Genomic DNA, 15,488 nt, shown 5'->3' on the forward strand with positions numbered 1-15,488 from the left:
CCTTTTCATTTTGCAGATATGGGCCTGGGAAATATTTAAAATAATCTCTCCATCTTTAAAAGATCCATTAGCACCTGATGATTCACCACTAGGTGCTAGGTATGTATATAACTTTTTTTGTTATTAACATGTAAACAAAATTATTTGTATTTGATTAACATAAAAGAGTTTTTCCAATACAAGTGGAGTAGAAGCAAGCAAATTACTGAACTAATAACCCATGTGCTACCACAATTCTAGTACAACCTTGATCGGATGCGATCTCAATATGTAAACCACACTTGCCTCATTTCAATTTAAATAAGTATATGTTATATTAATCATTAATTTTTTCCTGAACCCTAAACCGTAAAATTAATGTTTTGTTGATAATGCAATTTGCAAATTAAATGGGAACCATATAGTAAAGAATTATTGGATGAGCTCCCACACATGTTTGTTCAAGGCCGTGCCATATGGAAAGTAATGGTGCCATTAATATGTTTTCATATTATTAAATGGCACCAACCAAATAGGGTGCTCAGGCAATTTGGAATGATTTAGCCTATTTCATGCTTGTTGATGCAAACAGACGCCATTCACAAGTTTACTCTCAGACTAAGTGAGAGTAATTGGGAGCCCCACAATGCAACTTATATTAATTGATGGAATAGGTGACAACAGTTAATTGTTCAAGGGCAAGAAATAGTACAGCCACTCTTCCATTATTCTAAATATATGGAGTAATACCATCGAGTTGCAAGATGGTGGATCTCAATTAGTGGAGCTACTGCTGGTTCTATGGTAATGATCAACAAGATCTATTTTTCCTTAATTAAATACTTACTAATAATAATATTAAACTTTTTTAAACCCATAATAGAAAATAATAACTTTTTCATGCATTGTTATTTATAAGAGAAGATACACAAGGTGATGCAGAAGATAAGAAAGACCAGGGAAAACATCGAGTTCTTCGACCGAGTTAACACATAAGGAGAACTGGTTGTCGAAGATGACTTAATTGAATAGTTGTCTTAATTTATATATTTATTATAGTGATATTTTTATTTTGTTTTATTATATTACATATTTTAAACATTATGCTAAGTTTTTTATTTAAGGAAAAATTATTGTGTTCCAATCGACTTTTAAAGACAATGCAAGTTAGAAAAATATTTTCCGATTTAAGCCATCATATAGATTTAATTTTCCTAATAGAACAAAACAAATCAAAATAATATTGTGCTTTAATTATATGTTTGATTTTAACGTAAGCAACATTTTTATATGGATTTTATTAGCGAAAAATCCTAAAAATCAATCATTTAAATTTAACTTGTACATTTATAATATATCAGTTAATATTTTTTTAATAAACCAACAAAGACAATTTGACATACCTTTTCCATATAGAGTGATTAATTAGAACTTCTCTTATTGCTCTTACTATTACTGGTGAAAAATATAAAAATTAACAAGTTTAAATTCTGTAAACTAACAAAAATAACAAAATTTAAAAAAAATATATTTCCCATTCATATTAAAAATAACAGTATTAAATTTTATTAAAAAACTAAGATAATAATAATAATAATAATAATAATAATAATAATAATAATAATAATAATAAATGTTAGTAAAAAAAAACTAGTTAATATAACTTAAAATAGTATAAAATGGACATAGATGAGAGAGATGATTGAGCAGCCCCAAAAAAATTAAAGCAAAGGTGAACTAAGAGGTGTTAGGTTTTTAATGTTATATGGGCGTTATTCTTACTAGCATCTCATGCAAAATAAATAAATAAATAAATAAAATTAAAAAGATTTAATAAATAGCAATATAAGTAGTTTAATAAAAATAATAATTAAATTAATAACAAATGTAAATAAATTAATAAATAATTTTATTATAAATTAATAATATTCTAAATTAATAAACAATATTAATTTTGATAAATAATAAATAATAAAAAAATATAATAAAATAAAAATGAAAAATAAAAAATAGATAAACAAAATATAAATAAAATATAATAAAATATGTTAATAGTGAAAGATCAATGGAAGAATCTCACCTGGAACCAATAATGGCAAAACGCCATTTTAATTGGTGACCCATGGCGCTGAGTTTTAATTAGCGTCACCAAATCAAAAAGCTGCCTCCCACACCAAACAATATTATAATTAGCTTCCAAGCTCTATTAATGCTAGTATGAATTGTGTTTTTTTAATTTTTATTCTACCCAACTCCACTTAACAAAATTCACTCTCCATTGGTAATTTTTCTCAAACTAATCCCTTTCTGGTTAATTCGTTTTCATAATATATCCGTACGGTAAAAAGCTCCACTGAAGAGGGGATGATCTTGAATGGATCTATTAGAGCCAGTGGCATGGGAATAGTGACAAGAAGAATTGGGTCTCCGTTCTGTGAGGTGGGACTTGGAGGACGATTTGGTATCTTAGCAGGCGTTGTGGAGCTGAGTAAATGGATCTGTGTGATTGTGTATCACTCCCGAAATGACAGCAAGAAGGGGCTCCCTTTTTATCATTTTAAGAGGCTTTCAAGAGACATTTTTAAAAAAATGATTTTTGGTAACAATTGCTTACAAAATTACTTTCTCTCAAATCCAAATTGCCTCCTCTTTGAATAGGAGAAGATAATGGGTATTTATAAGTGATAAAAGCCCTAAAATTAAGGGTGTGAATATAAGATGACAAAATGAATGGTTGTGATTAAAAAGATTATTTTCTTTTTATTTCTTTTCAATCAAAAGTGTAAAAAATTTATCCTTACAAAATGAAATATTAAGATTAATACTTTAAGATTAATATATTAGAAATAGCAACGTTGTGGAGGAATAGCAACTTCTAGAAAGTGAGGTTTTCATACACAAAGAAAATATCAATTCTAATCTTTATTAGTATGAGGTGGATTGTACTATGCACAGTGTTCTACTGTGGAAGTGTCCACGCGTACCACATCAATTGACGACAGGAAGATTCTGACATCTTTATTTCGCAAAGTCAAATTCAACCTACAATAAAGGGCTCCAGCCTAGTGCCGACAGTTTTAATGCTTAAGTTAGAAATCTGGGAATGAGAAACAAAATGCATGATAATGACATAGCCACATGCCATGGTAGATTGTATAATGTGACATTGAAGATTGGCCTTTCATACGTTTGCTTAGAGGGCTATTTATAGTGGAGAATATATAATCTTTAAAGGACCTGAACTCCTATTCAGAGTGGACATTATTCATCAAGTTATCATAATTTAGATATATGTGATGTTTGTTGGAGTAAGAAACTTATTTCATGTTGATAATAATTTTGTAATTAGGAGTAGAAATTGTATTTCAATAAGAAATAGAATAAGTTCGGTAGAAGATAATTATCATTACAGATTAAATTTCAAATTTCTCTTTTTTTAGTTCGTTCTTAAATTAAATTATTAGTTTTATTAATATTTAATATTGAATTATTTTGTCAATTTTTTAATACTTATTTAAGCTTTTCTTTTAATAATTAACTCCAATTGAAATTCGAATGAGAGATTTTACAATTTTGTAAACAACTTTACTACTATCAAATCAAAGCTCATTAGTTTAAAAAGAGATTTATAATTATAGATTGCTTAAGAGCTTGCTTTATATTTTCTACAGAATAAGAAGACATGACACCCACCCAATATACATGCAGATTTGGTACTGTAATACATGTATTATGGTTTTAATTTGGTAATTAAGGGTCGATATCTAATCTCAATTGATTGATTAAGTGAAATGAATCCTTTTCTTCGCCAATCAGTGATAAAACAGTGGCTGCAATGTGACTGGAACTAAGCCCTGCTTCTTCCGTCTGATCTTTCTGTGATCCATGATCTATGTGTCTGTCCGGGAGCACCATAGGCCTCCACTGTACCAGCCAAGTACAAAAACATATGGCTTTTAGAAGTAAGTCTTCAATTTGATTTAGGAAGCTGCAAAAATTTAATGTACTAACAACCATGGATGGCAAGGAATATGGGTATTATTTAATAAATCTGAATTTATTTTAATTATATACTTTCAAATTTCGTCCGAATAGAGTTTAGTCAATTGAATACTCAAAAAAAGTCAATGCATTGCCCTCCATCCTTAGTAATCAGGCTAAATTTAATTAATTTTTCTATATTTTTTATTTATTTGATTTCAATTGAGATTCAAACTCACCGTTTTAAAGTGTGGAGTGTATTGAAAAGAGCCCCTTATCCATGAAACTTTGATGGGAGGGCTACCTTTTTATCATGTGGTCTATGCGTACATACCTTGATATTTCCATCTAGTAACCCATTCAAGGCCAAGAAATGGGAGACATGAGAGCTGAAACCTCCAATGGAACCTTCTTCAATAGTGATAAGGATCTCATGCTCTTGAACTAATTCTCTAATCAATTCTCTATCAAGAGGTTTGCAGAATATTGCATCAGCAACTGTTACTGAGATGCCTAGTTCTTGAAGGTGCTTTGCTGCTTGCAAACAGCTTTGTACTATTGTTCCATATCCCAGAAAAGCAACCCTATTACCCTTCCTTAGGATTCTTCCCTTGCCAACCTATAATGAAAGTTGCAATGTAAAAACGTATAATTTGTGCACAAAAATGATGAATAAAGTTAAGTACCTCTAATGGGGTACCCTTGTTGTTTGATGGAAGAGGGGAGAAGCCAATCCCATTTCCTCTAGGGTACCTAAAGCAACAAGGACGATCATCAATGGCTGCAGCTGTGGCCACCATGTGCATGAGTTGAGTCTCATCTGAAGGAGCCATAACCACCATGTTAGGTAAACAAGCCATGTAAGTAACATCAAAGGCTCCACAATGGGTTGGACCATCTGCACCAACAAGGCCAGCCCTGTCTATTGCAAATCTCACAGGAAGCTTTTGAAGGTCCACATCATGAACCACCTGCGTATCACCAATGAGAAATTTAACTACAGATTCAAAATTTGTTGTTTGAAAATCAATTAAATGGAAATTAATTAAGGCATAAGCAGAGTAATTTTAATTTATTTACCTGATCATAACCTCTTTGAAGGAAAGAAGAGTAAATAGCACAGAAAGGCTTAAGGCCTTCAGCAGCTAAACCAGCAGCAAAGGTAACAGCATGCTGTTCTGCTATACCGACATCGAAACATCTATCTGGGAATTGTTTTTGAAACAAATTAAGTCCTGTGCCTCCTCCCATTGCAGCGTGGATGGCTACGATCTTATCATCTCTCTCTGCTTCAGCAATCAAAGACTCAGCAAAGTATTGGGTGTAGGAAAGAGTATTTGATTTGGACTTTAATTGCTTCCCAGAGGTTGGGTCAAATTTCACAACACCTAAATAAAACAAAAACCATTAATTTCCAATTAATGATGAAAGTATAAAAACGTACATTTAGCTGAAGAACTCTGTGTGTGTGTACCATGCATCTTATCAGGTGCAATTTCAGCTGGAGAATAGCCTTTGCCTTTCTCAGTAATAACATGAATAAGAACAGGTCCTGGTGCAGGCATGGCCTTGACTTTGCCTAATATGTAGACAAGGTCTTCCACGCTGTGGCCATCAACTGGACCAATATAGTATAATCCTAGTTCTTCAAACAAACAGGTCCCAGAACCACCCACCATTCCCCTCACATAAGAGTCCACCTTAGCTGCCATTTCATGCGTTTGCCCTCCAATTTGCCTTGTGATGCCCTGTGAGCGTATCAAAATCAAACCCATTAATATTTTTTGATGTTGTGATAAAAAAACACTCAATCTAAACGATTTAAGTTTACAAGTGTGGCTTAGGCCAAAAAAGAAAGTGAAGAGTTCAGGACTAACCTTTGCAGCTTCACGCAGCTGGCGAAGCTTCCTGCTTGATTGTAGCTTTGTTAAGGCTTTGCTCAGAGCACCAACTGGAGGTGCAGGACCATCCACAGTCGCAGTAGGCAAAGAAACTTGCTTATTGTCATTCAATATGATAATGAGATTTGAATCAAGATATCCTGCATTGTTCATGGCCTCGAAAGCCATTCCTGCAGTCATGGCACCGTCGCCGATAATCGAAATTACATGATTGTTCTTCCCTAGCAAGTCTCTACCAACTGCCATTCCTAGGCCTGCTGAAATGCTAGTAGAACTATGTCCAGCTCCAAAGGCATCATATTCACTTTCATTTCTCTTGGGGAACCCTGCAAGCCCAAAAGTTTGGCGAATCGTATGCATTCTTGATCTCCTGCCGGTTAAAATCTTGTGTGGGTAGGCCTGCAGATAGCCATAATGAAAAATGATAAATATTAATTTTGCATATTATAGAAATTTATTTCTTAATTTTTAAATTAATTTTTTCTATTCTTTCATTGAATTTTTAATTCTCATAATTTTACAAATGATTGTAATATTATTAAATTAAAATTATTATTTATTATTTAACATGATATTAATCATAATTAAATTTTTCAACCTGACCAGATTATTGAATCAATAAACACAAAAAATTAAGTATTTAAGATTCAACGGATCTAACCGTTACACTATTATATAATTTTAATAATGTATTATAAATAAATTATCTCTTAATAATAATAATACATTTATTATAGTTATTAATTTGATATGTTTTATAATAATTATAAAAATAATAATATACAATTTTAATTAAAATTAAAATTTATAACACAACAAATAAAAGGATATTTTATATACCTTTATAATATACAAGAGTATAAAATAATCACTAATAAGATAAATTATTGGCATAATTAGTTATTTGTACCATAATATGACAAAATAGATAAAATTTAATTTTTTTATTGCAATTAGTATATATGAATATTTTATTATTATTATTATTATTATTATTATTATTTTATTTTTATATAATTTTAATTTATCTTCGATAATAATATAATGAATATAATTATTTTATATATGATATTTATACATAATGAAGATAAAGAGCGTTAATGGTTAGCATGCAGTTAGGGGTGAGTATTCGGTTAATCGAATCGAATTAAATTTTTAATTAATTAAATTATTAATCAATTTTAAAATGTTAACTGAATCGAATCAAAATTAAGAAAAAATCAAAATTAATAAAAAAATAAAATATATATTTTATATTATTAATTATTTAATAAAATATTAATAAAAATATATTTATAATTCTTTTTTATTTATTAAAAATAATAAATATAATTTAATATTAATAAAATAATAATTATAAATTAAATATTATTATAAAATCATATAAATAATAATTATAAATAATATAATATTAATAAAATTATAATTAATATATTTATTAATAGAAATTTAGTTTATTTCAGCTACCAAACAAATAAAGGTAACAGAATTGAAAATCAAAAATCGAAAATTTTTATTATTATTAAATCAAAACTAAATCAAATCAAATTTACTTTTATCAAAATAATTAAATTTTATCAGTTCGGTTTGATTATAATCGAATAACGTACTCCCTTATGTGCAGTACAATTAGAATTGCCTTATTAGTGCTTCATAAATCTCGAGTTCAAGTATTTTATGTTACATTCAATCTTATTTCTTAAAGTGAGCAGATCTACCTATTTAAACTTGAGCGGTTTGATTATGACCAACCATTCCATTACGGTTCTAACAATGCTCATCATAACCTAAATTGGATTTAAAATCTCATACAAGAGAGATGATTTTAAAATAGAAAAATTTTTATATACAACCCATTTTTTACTTTAAAATATTATTAATAACTCCAAATGAGGTAATTGCCTCATTTTACCGCAGCAGACTTTCACAAATCAAATCCATTTCCATTATTGAAAACAATATCAAACATTGATTTTTTATTTTTCCTTATAAACTAATAAAAAAAACTAACAAATTTAGATTTTGTTTGTTTAAAAAAATATTTTCTTGTAAAATGTTTTCTTATTTTTTAATATTTAAAATATTTAAAAAAATAAAATTAACAAAATATTTTTTTAATTATAATATATTTAAATAAAATGTTGTTCACCTGATGGCCAACATCCCAAATGATTTTATCTTGAGGAGTATTAAAGACATGGTGAAGAGCCACAGTGAGCTCTGTCACCCCTAAGCTTGAACTTAGGTGCCCTCCAGTCTTTGAAACTGTATACACTATCTCTTCTCGCAGTTCTTCGGCCAATATCTCAAGCTCCTGCAAAATTTTAAATAATAAATATTCATCATCATGAGATTCACTTCCAAAAAAACTCTTCCACTTTCCAAAAAAAAAAAATAATTATTTTTCAGCTTTACGAGAATAGAAAGATTCTTCATGTGAATTGGGTAGTTTATAGTATCAAGAATTGGTGTAGATGGCTTATTTCCAGAGAAATTGGGAGTTGTTTTCTGCTTTTTCTGCTGCTCTCTCATAGCCATGTCGTTGATCATATCATCACTACTTGAAGTAGTTCCCATTGCAGCAGCTACCACTCCGTTGAACTTAGAGCACCAGAGATTTGTACTGGGTTTGAAATGGGCAGGAAGGAAACCTGATGATGTTAGAAGTGAACAAGCCATGTTTTTGTAATAAAAATTTTCGTTCTAATTCGCAGATGACTGGAACGTGTCAGGGTTTTTATAGATAGAAAGTGGGTGGAAACTTGGCTAGCTGGGTTGATTTAGAAAGTTCAACAACCCACTAATTATTTACATATTATAAAGGGGTAGTTTATTAATTTACCTTTTTAAGATGAATTACAAAGTATCTTAAATTTGTAAAATAATTGCAAGTTAAAATTATTAAGAAAAGATAGTAAAATAAAGGATAATATCAGGTATATATCTTAATTGTATGTAAATATATAATTATATTAAAAATATATAATATATCTAAAAAATTATATATATATATATATATATATATATATATATATATATATATATATATATATATATATATATAATCGGTTTTCGATTCAGTTTTTATATAGTTTCCGATTTGATTTTGATATAATTTTGATATGGTTCTTAATGAAGAATTAAAACTGAACTAAAGTATTAAAATAAGTTTGATTAAAAAAGGTTCCTGTCGATTCGCTGTGATTTTTCGGTTTGGTTTGGGACTTCTGAGAACCGTGCATAGCCCTATTGTCAATCAACAAAAATGTTTAGCCTTTTTCTATCTAATAAGCCTATTTTTTAATTTAAAATAATTATGTTTTTTAATTTTTATTTTATTAAAAAATTTTTACTCTATCTAAATTTATTATAATTTATTGTTAATTATAAATTAAATGACCAGAATAACCTTAATGTCATTTTTAATTTGAAATAATTATCACTGAAGTTTTTATTTTATAAATAGTATGGTCTTTTGATTTAAAGTTATTATATTTTACCATTAATTAATTTTAAATTCTCTCTCTCTATTCATTCTGCTCTTTCTCTCCACTTTCTTTATTCTCTCTACTCTCCCTATCTCAATTTCATATTATATGACATAACAACAATAAAACCATTAAACCTTAATTCCAACTATTTGGGATCTGTTATATACCAATTTCTGCTATGTAGAATAAAGTCCACCCATAATAGGTCCAAGCCCATATTTACAAGTCTAATGATAGACTTAAAATATAAGCCCATTAACCCATTGGCTTAATACTTATTAGTTGCTGGAAATTCAAATGGTTACTGATATAGTATAATATTAGTATCAATTATCATTATTGTATATGCTATAATAATTATCATTATTCTTTTCATAACCGAAAATGGAAAGCTGAAAGATCTGTGTGATTATGAGGCTATTAAATGTAGCATATAATGGGTAAGAAAGCAGAAAAGAAGATACATTGTTTTTTGCTTTGACATGAAAGTGGGTGTGAAAGTGGGCTGTTCATTTCTTCTCTCTACGTTCTTAGACGATCACTACTGAAAAGGTACATTTAGATTGTGAAATCTACATATATAGTTCATCTATTATGATGTGATTTTATATGCGGCTATGTGATACAAGTGAAGTTATATTTTTTTATGCATTTATAAGTGTATAGATCTTGGTTTTTTTATATTCCAACAATGGTATCAGAGCCATGAAATCTTGTTTTCCATAGCCTATTTGTTATATTTGATATGTCAAATATGTCAAAGTTTGATATATAATAGATCTAGATTTTTTTTTTCTAGATTTTTGCGAATATGATTGATGATCCTACTTTGAGACATTATAACTTTATGTGTGATCATAGTTTTGGTTTGCTTTTTAATTCATAGACAAGTACATATTGCAAGCTTTCTATAGGTACCTTATTTGTGTAATTTGGACTTATATTAAAAGAGTTATGGCTTCTCAAAGTTGCTTAAAATTCACTGAATTTGAGTAAAATTTTTTCCCAAGTTTAGAGGTGGAAGATGATGCTTTTCAGTTTATCCCAGTTTCATCTCAAAAGTATGCATATTCAAACACTCTAATTAGAGCTTTTGTTTATGAAAACTAAGCTTGCCATCATACTCAGGATACCCAAAAAATCCCATCGGAATTTTTTTCCATGGCCAAAGGAGGCCATCTTGACGACACGTGTATTTCACGCGCTCTATCCGGCGCGTTAACAAGCGCAGGTGTGCGGCACATGCACCCCAACTGCTTGAGTTGGGCTTGGCGAGTACTGGTCCTGGCACTCAGTGTGGCCCAGCGACAAGTACAGGTCCGTTTGTGTGCCTCGCCCAGTCCTCTCGCGTGCCTGGCCTAGCCCACCTTCATGCACCAGGTCCATTTGACCCTGGTTCGCGCCAAATGGCATATAGTTTTGGGTAAACTACACGTCGTTTGGTCCAAATGACAGGTCATTTTGGACCTTGTCTAGAATTTTTTTTTCAATTAAAAAAAAAACATATAAATTAAAATTAGTTCTAAATAAAAAAATTATTATATATTAGTTAGAATTTTTTTTTGGTTCTGGAATATAAAATAATTTTTTTACTTAATAAAAAAAATTCATTGATAATTTTTTTTATTTTCCAAATTTTTTTATCACTAATAATAATAATTAATTTGTTTTTGTTGTTATGGGTATCATTTTTATGTAAAATGATATTTTTAAATAATAATAAATTTGTTTTATTATTATGTGTTTTTTTTATGAAATTTATTTTTTTTAGAACTTACTTCTATATCTATATTTGTTGCAGATCATGGTGTGAACTGTGCGAACTTGTAACACCCTCCCTGTAGCAAATCTGTACATTTTACTGTTCCGGTGACCAGTGTCGGTCCGGACAGCTAGAACGTCTGGAAAAATATTTAACGTCCGGAAAAATATTTAAACTAAAGTAAGGAACCATAATTAACTCAAATATTAATAAGAAAAATTTAGAAAAAATTTTAGAAATAAAATACAACAAAGTTAAATGAGCCGGTGCCCTAGCGATAGGTAACCCAGTGGGAAGTTGCGGTTCTCGCAACTAGGAGCCCTAGACCGGGGGAGAAAATTCATAAAATAATTTTTGGGACTCCAGAGAAGGGTCATTGAGGTTTCTATGACATTAGAATGCCAAGAAAATGCTTAGAAAATTTTTTTCAATCGGTACAGACGATTTTGGCTCAATAAGCCAAACGGAGGGCATTTTGGTCATTTCGTCTTCAGAGATGATTTTTGGCCAACTTGTCCAGTTAAGTAAATAATTATTATGACATAATATGTGAATAAATATTGCTAAAAATTAAATTAAAAATTTAGTAGACAAGAAAAGGAAAGAAAATTAAAGGAATTGGAATTATGACATCATTATGATGTCATTAAAAATCCTTCCACCCAATCAAACTTTGACACATGGCATTAACTTATTTAAAATGACTTAATGGGCAGAAAAAAAAGAAAGAAAAATCAGTTGCTTCTTCAACTTTTGGGTAGCCAAAAAACGCAGAGAGAGAGAGACAGGAAAGAAAACTTCATGGAAGCTTGATCAAGCTTGAGCTAACCCACACAAATCACCCCAAAACCCTAGCTTCCCTTCACAAATATTTACCCTTACACCTAGAGCAAGTCTTAGGCAGCAAAAAGCAAGAGAAAAAGAAGAGTTCTCAAGCTTTGGAAATTAGCTAAATCAAGGTTAGTGCCCAATTTATTCTCTCTCTCACTCAATTCATGTTTAAGGACAAGATATAAGTTGAAATTGTAAGTTTAATGCATAAATTGTACTTTGAGAACTTGGAGACTTGAACAAAATTAGGGTTTGCTCATGTAATGGTATAGGAACATTGTAATGGTGAATTAGTGACCATTTAACTATATGTGATGAGGAATTGAAGTGATTTAGGACAATGGAATTGAAGTTAGGTATGCTGCCCTTGGTGACCTGCAGGGCTGGGTGTGAGTCCAGCAGGTTTTGGTAGCTGTAACTTGAAAGGTGTAGGTGCAATTGGTGCAAGGCCAATTAGATATGAAACTAGACACATAATGGCACAACTTTGGTATAGAAACCTTGCCCAGAAAACCTAACCAAGTTGACCTAAAAATTGCCCTAATCTGGGTGACCTGCATTCTGCCTGGGCAAAATTACCAAATGAACAGTGTTCATTTATTTAGTCATAACTCAGTGTAGAAAGGTCCAATTGACCTGAAATTTTACCATCAGAAAGCTGAGACATAGACCTACAACTTTCATGAAGAATACAAATCCAAATTCTGACCATAACCTAGTCAAATTGCCAACCAAACTTAGGTTACCAAATCTGGCAGAACCAGTTTTGCCCAGAATTTTGGATTTTGTCCAATCCGGCCAGTTATGGTGTTTATGCCATAATTTGAGCTACAAAACTCCAAATGGAGTGATTCAAAAAAGGAAATGTAACTAGACAAAATAAGGAACAACTTTCATGAAGATAATTTTGCCAAATTCCTACTGTATAAATGACCAATGGAATAGTAAATATAAGGCTTGAAATCTGAAAATTTTGAATAACTAATACTAAGCTTAGAAATGGTATTGGCAACCTATACCAACAATTTTAAAATGCAATATGTGGTATGTTGGGAGTATTAGAACTAATGTACCTATTGTCTATGCAAAAGTCAACATTTTAGTTGACTAATGAAATAAATAGTAACACCTAAACTTAAATTTCAAGATTTGTAAAGTTTAAAAGTGTAACATGCCCTAGTACACCTAGCAAGATTGGTTTGGATAGGTTGGCATGCCAATAGGGTTCAGTTAGCAGTACTGCACATGGCATTATGCCATTCTGTGATTTTATGGCTTTTAGCCATTCTGACATTGTGTTGAGACTTAGCCTTGTGCCGAATGTTAATACAGCTTATTAGCTGTTCTGTTGCACACCAGGAGACACATATGTGACCGATGGTGTAACGGCCCGAGGTACTTGATACCCAGTGCCAGTTTACCCATTTATCCAGTCCAGTCATCCAGTATAGGTTACTTGGGCAACCAAAAATGAAAGTTGATAAATTTAATGAAATAATGAATATAACAAGTACCAAATAAAAAAGACTACTAATAATTATAAAAAATTTATCTGCATGAGACATCAATACACTCACTGCATATTTATTTCCTTTTAGTTCTTTTTATTTTATTATTGGCACCACTAAGCATTATTGCTTAGCGTGTCGCTTTTTGCCACGCGTAGGTTCTAGAGAAACAGACAGAGAGCCCAGCAGACCACAGACTGGATGAGGTCACAGATCTGCCTAGAGTCAGAGTCACCTCTCATCTACAGTGCATCAGTGGTAGGACCTTTAGGTCCCTTTTGAAATTATGTTTTTGCATTTTGTAATAGGTAGTAGTTTGTGATTTGTAAATTATGAACTCATGTAAATAGTAAATTTATGTAATCATATGTTGATGTACATATTTTGAAGAATTTTGTTAATTAATATAATTTGAGAATATCTTAATGAAATTTTAGTTGATTTTGAATTTGAATGAAATTGTGGATTAATGTTGAGAACTTGAAATGATTGATAATGTTGAGACCATGTTGATGGTTATTGGAGTTTGTGAATGATTGGAAATGATTATTGGAAGTGTTTTTCACAGGTTCCGAAGAACTGTTTTCTCCATTTTTAGCCGGTACTCTGCCGAATTTTCTATAAAATATTCAGAACCTCAAATAAATTCTAATTTCAATAAATGACTTAAATGAATTATATTTCATAAATTGTACTTCATAACTATGAAAAAAATAAATTAGGAAGAATAAAAAAATGATTGAATTAAAATAGGGTGTTTCGGTACTATGCGTGGCATATCTTGCTCGACTATACTGTAGACGGGTAAGGGGTATCACATTTAATGGTATCAGAGCACGGTTTAGGCGTTTCTGGGCCTAAATCGAGTCCATACCATGCATTGCATTTGTAAGAGTTGAGGTGACACTAATGCAGATCTGTTTGTCTTTGTTATTTTGAATAGGATATGGACCCTACATCACAGAGGGCAGTTGAGGAGGAAGTGGAGAGTCATGCTCCACCTGCAGCAACTGAGACTGGGGGTAGGAGAGAACCTACTCCACCAACTCCAGCAGAGCCTGCTTAGCTTCCACAGGCCATGTTCCAGTAAATGGCCGAATTCTTCAGACAAATGGCTGGGGTAATGCCACCACCACCACCACCTCCACAGCAGAAATCACATCTAGAAAGACTAAGAAAATTTGGAGCAGTGGATTTCTTTAGCAAGAGAGAAGATGATTCTGTTGCAGCCGAAAATTGGTTGAACAGAACCGGTAGAGTTTTAAAACAACTGCACTGCACTCCTGAACAAAATCTAGAAGCTGTTGTATCTCTGTTGCAAGATGATGCCTACCAATGGTGGGATACAGTGTCTAGTGAAGTGCAGCCAGAAGTAATAACTTGGGACTTCTTCCTCTCAGAATTCAAGAAGAAATATGTGGGTAGTGTATACCTAGAAGAGAGAAGAAGAGAGTTCATTAACCTGAGGTAGAGACAGTTGACAGTGGCAGAGTATGAAAAAGAATTTGTCAGACTAAGCCGCTATGGAAGGGAGATAGTCCCTAATGAAGTCGAGAGATGTAAGAGATTTGAAGAGGGATTAAATGACAACATAAAGATCATGATTACTGCCTTGGGAATCACAGACTTCACCAAGTTAGTGGAAGCTGCTATAAAAGTTGAAAAGATTAAAATAAGTGAGCAGACCAGAAGAGAGAGACAGCAGAAGAGGGGCGCAGGTCAGTCTAGCTCATCTCCAACTCCTGGGAAGAAGTTCAAAGGTCTACCTGCATAGAGTTCAGGTCAACCTCAAGGTCAGGGTCAGTCCCAAGGGCCCAGGCCATAGTTTACCCCTAGGAGAGGTCAGTCCACACCATCAGTGGGCAGCTCTCCAGGGACGGGGTTCTGGGGACCAGCCCCAGCATCTTCTGCATGTCCGCATTGCCTGAAGTGGCATAAGGGGGAGTGTTGGAGAGTGACGGGTGCCTGCTTAAGGTGTGGGTCGACAGAGCATCAGTTGAGGAACTGTCCACGCAGAACTGCTACAACTACTCCA

General features: G+C 31.7%; 1 protein-coding gene across 2 annotated transcripts; it reads right to left on the bottom strand.

The window, feature by feature from the left end:
- Positions 1-3,588: 3,588 nt before the first annotated feature.
- Positions 3,589-8,626, bottom strand: LOC110637902 (probable 1-deoxy-D-xylulose-5-phosphate synthase 2, chloroplastic). Of its 2 annotated transcripts, none has more exons than XM_021788286.2 (8): positions 8,277-8,626; positions 8,011-8,175; positions 5,838-6,260; positions 5,435-5,708; positions 5,041-5,348; positions 4,647-4,931; positions 4,295-4,579; positions 3,589-3,903 (listed from the first exon to the last, which is right to left on the bottom strand). In XM_021788286.2, the coding sequence occupies exons 1-8, from the start codon at positions 8,538-8,540 to the stop codon at positions 3,730-3,732; spliced, it is 2,178 nt and encodes a 725-aa protein (XP_021643978.2). In that variant the 5' UTR covers positions 8,541-8,626; the 3' UTR covers positions 3,589-3,729. The 2 variants fall into 2 exon arrangements, with proteins under 2 accessions (XP_021643978.2, XP_057987981.1); XM_058131998.1 differs by having other exon boundaries at positions 3,768-3,903; positions 4,200-4,579; positions 8,277-8,580.
- Between the last annotated feature and the right edge of the window lie 6,862 nt (positions 8,627-15,488).

Source organism: Hevea brasiliensis, chromosome 13 (assembly GCF_030052815.1).
Source record: "Hevea brasiliensis isolate MT/VB/25A 57/8 chromosome 13, ASM3005281v1, whole genome shotgun sequence".
Classification (NCBI taxonomy): Eukaryota; Viridiplantae; Streptophyta; class Magnoliopsida; order Malpighiales; family Euphorbiaceae; genus Hevea; species Hevea brasiliensis.

Bases quoted from the DNA above. Each gene is read 5' to 3' on its own strand.
- LOC110637902 (XM_021788286.2), bottom strand. From the start codon at position 8,540: ATGGCTTGTTCACTTCTAACATCATCAGGTTTCCTTCCTGCCCATTTC. The intron at 6,261-8,010 runs GTGAACAACATT...GGCTATCTGCAG, and splicing joins TTTGGGATGTTGGCCATCAG to GCCTACCCACACAAGATTTT. The intron at 4,932-5,040 runs GTAAATAAATTA...GGTGATACGCAG, and splicing joins TTCAAAGAGGTTATGATCAG to GTGGTTCATGATGTGGACCT.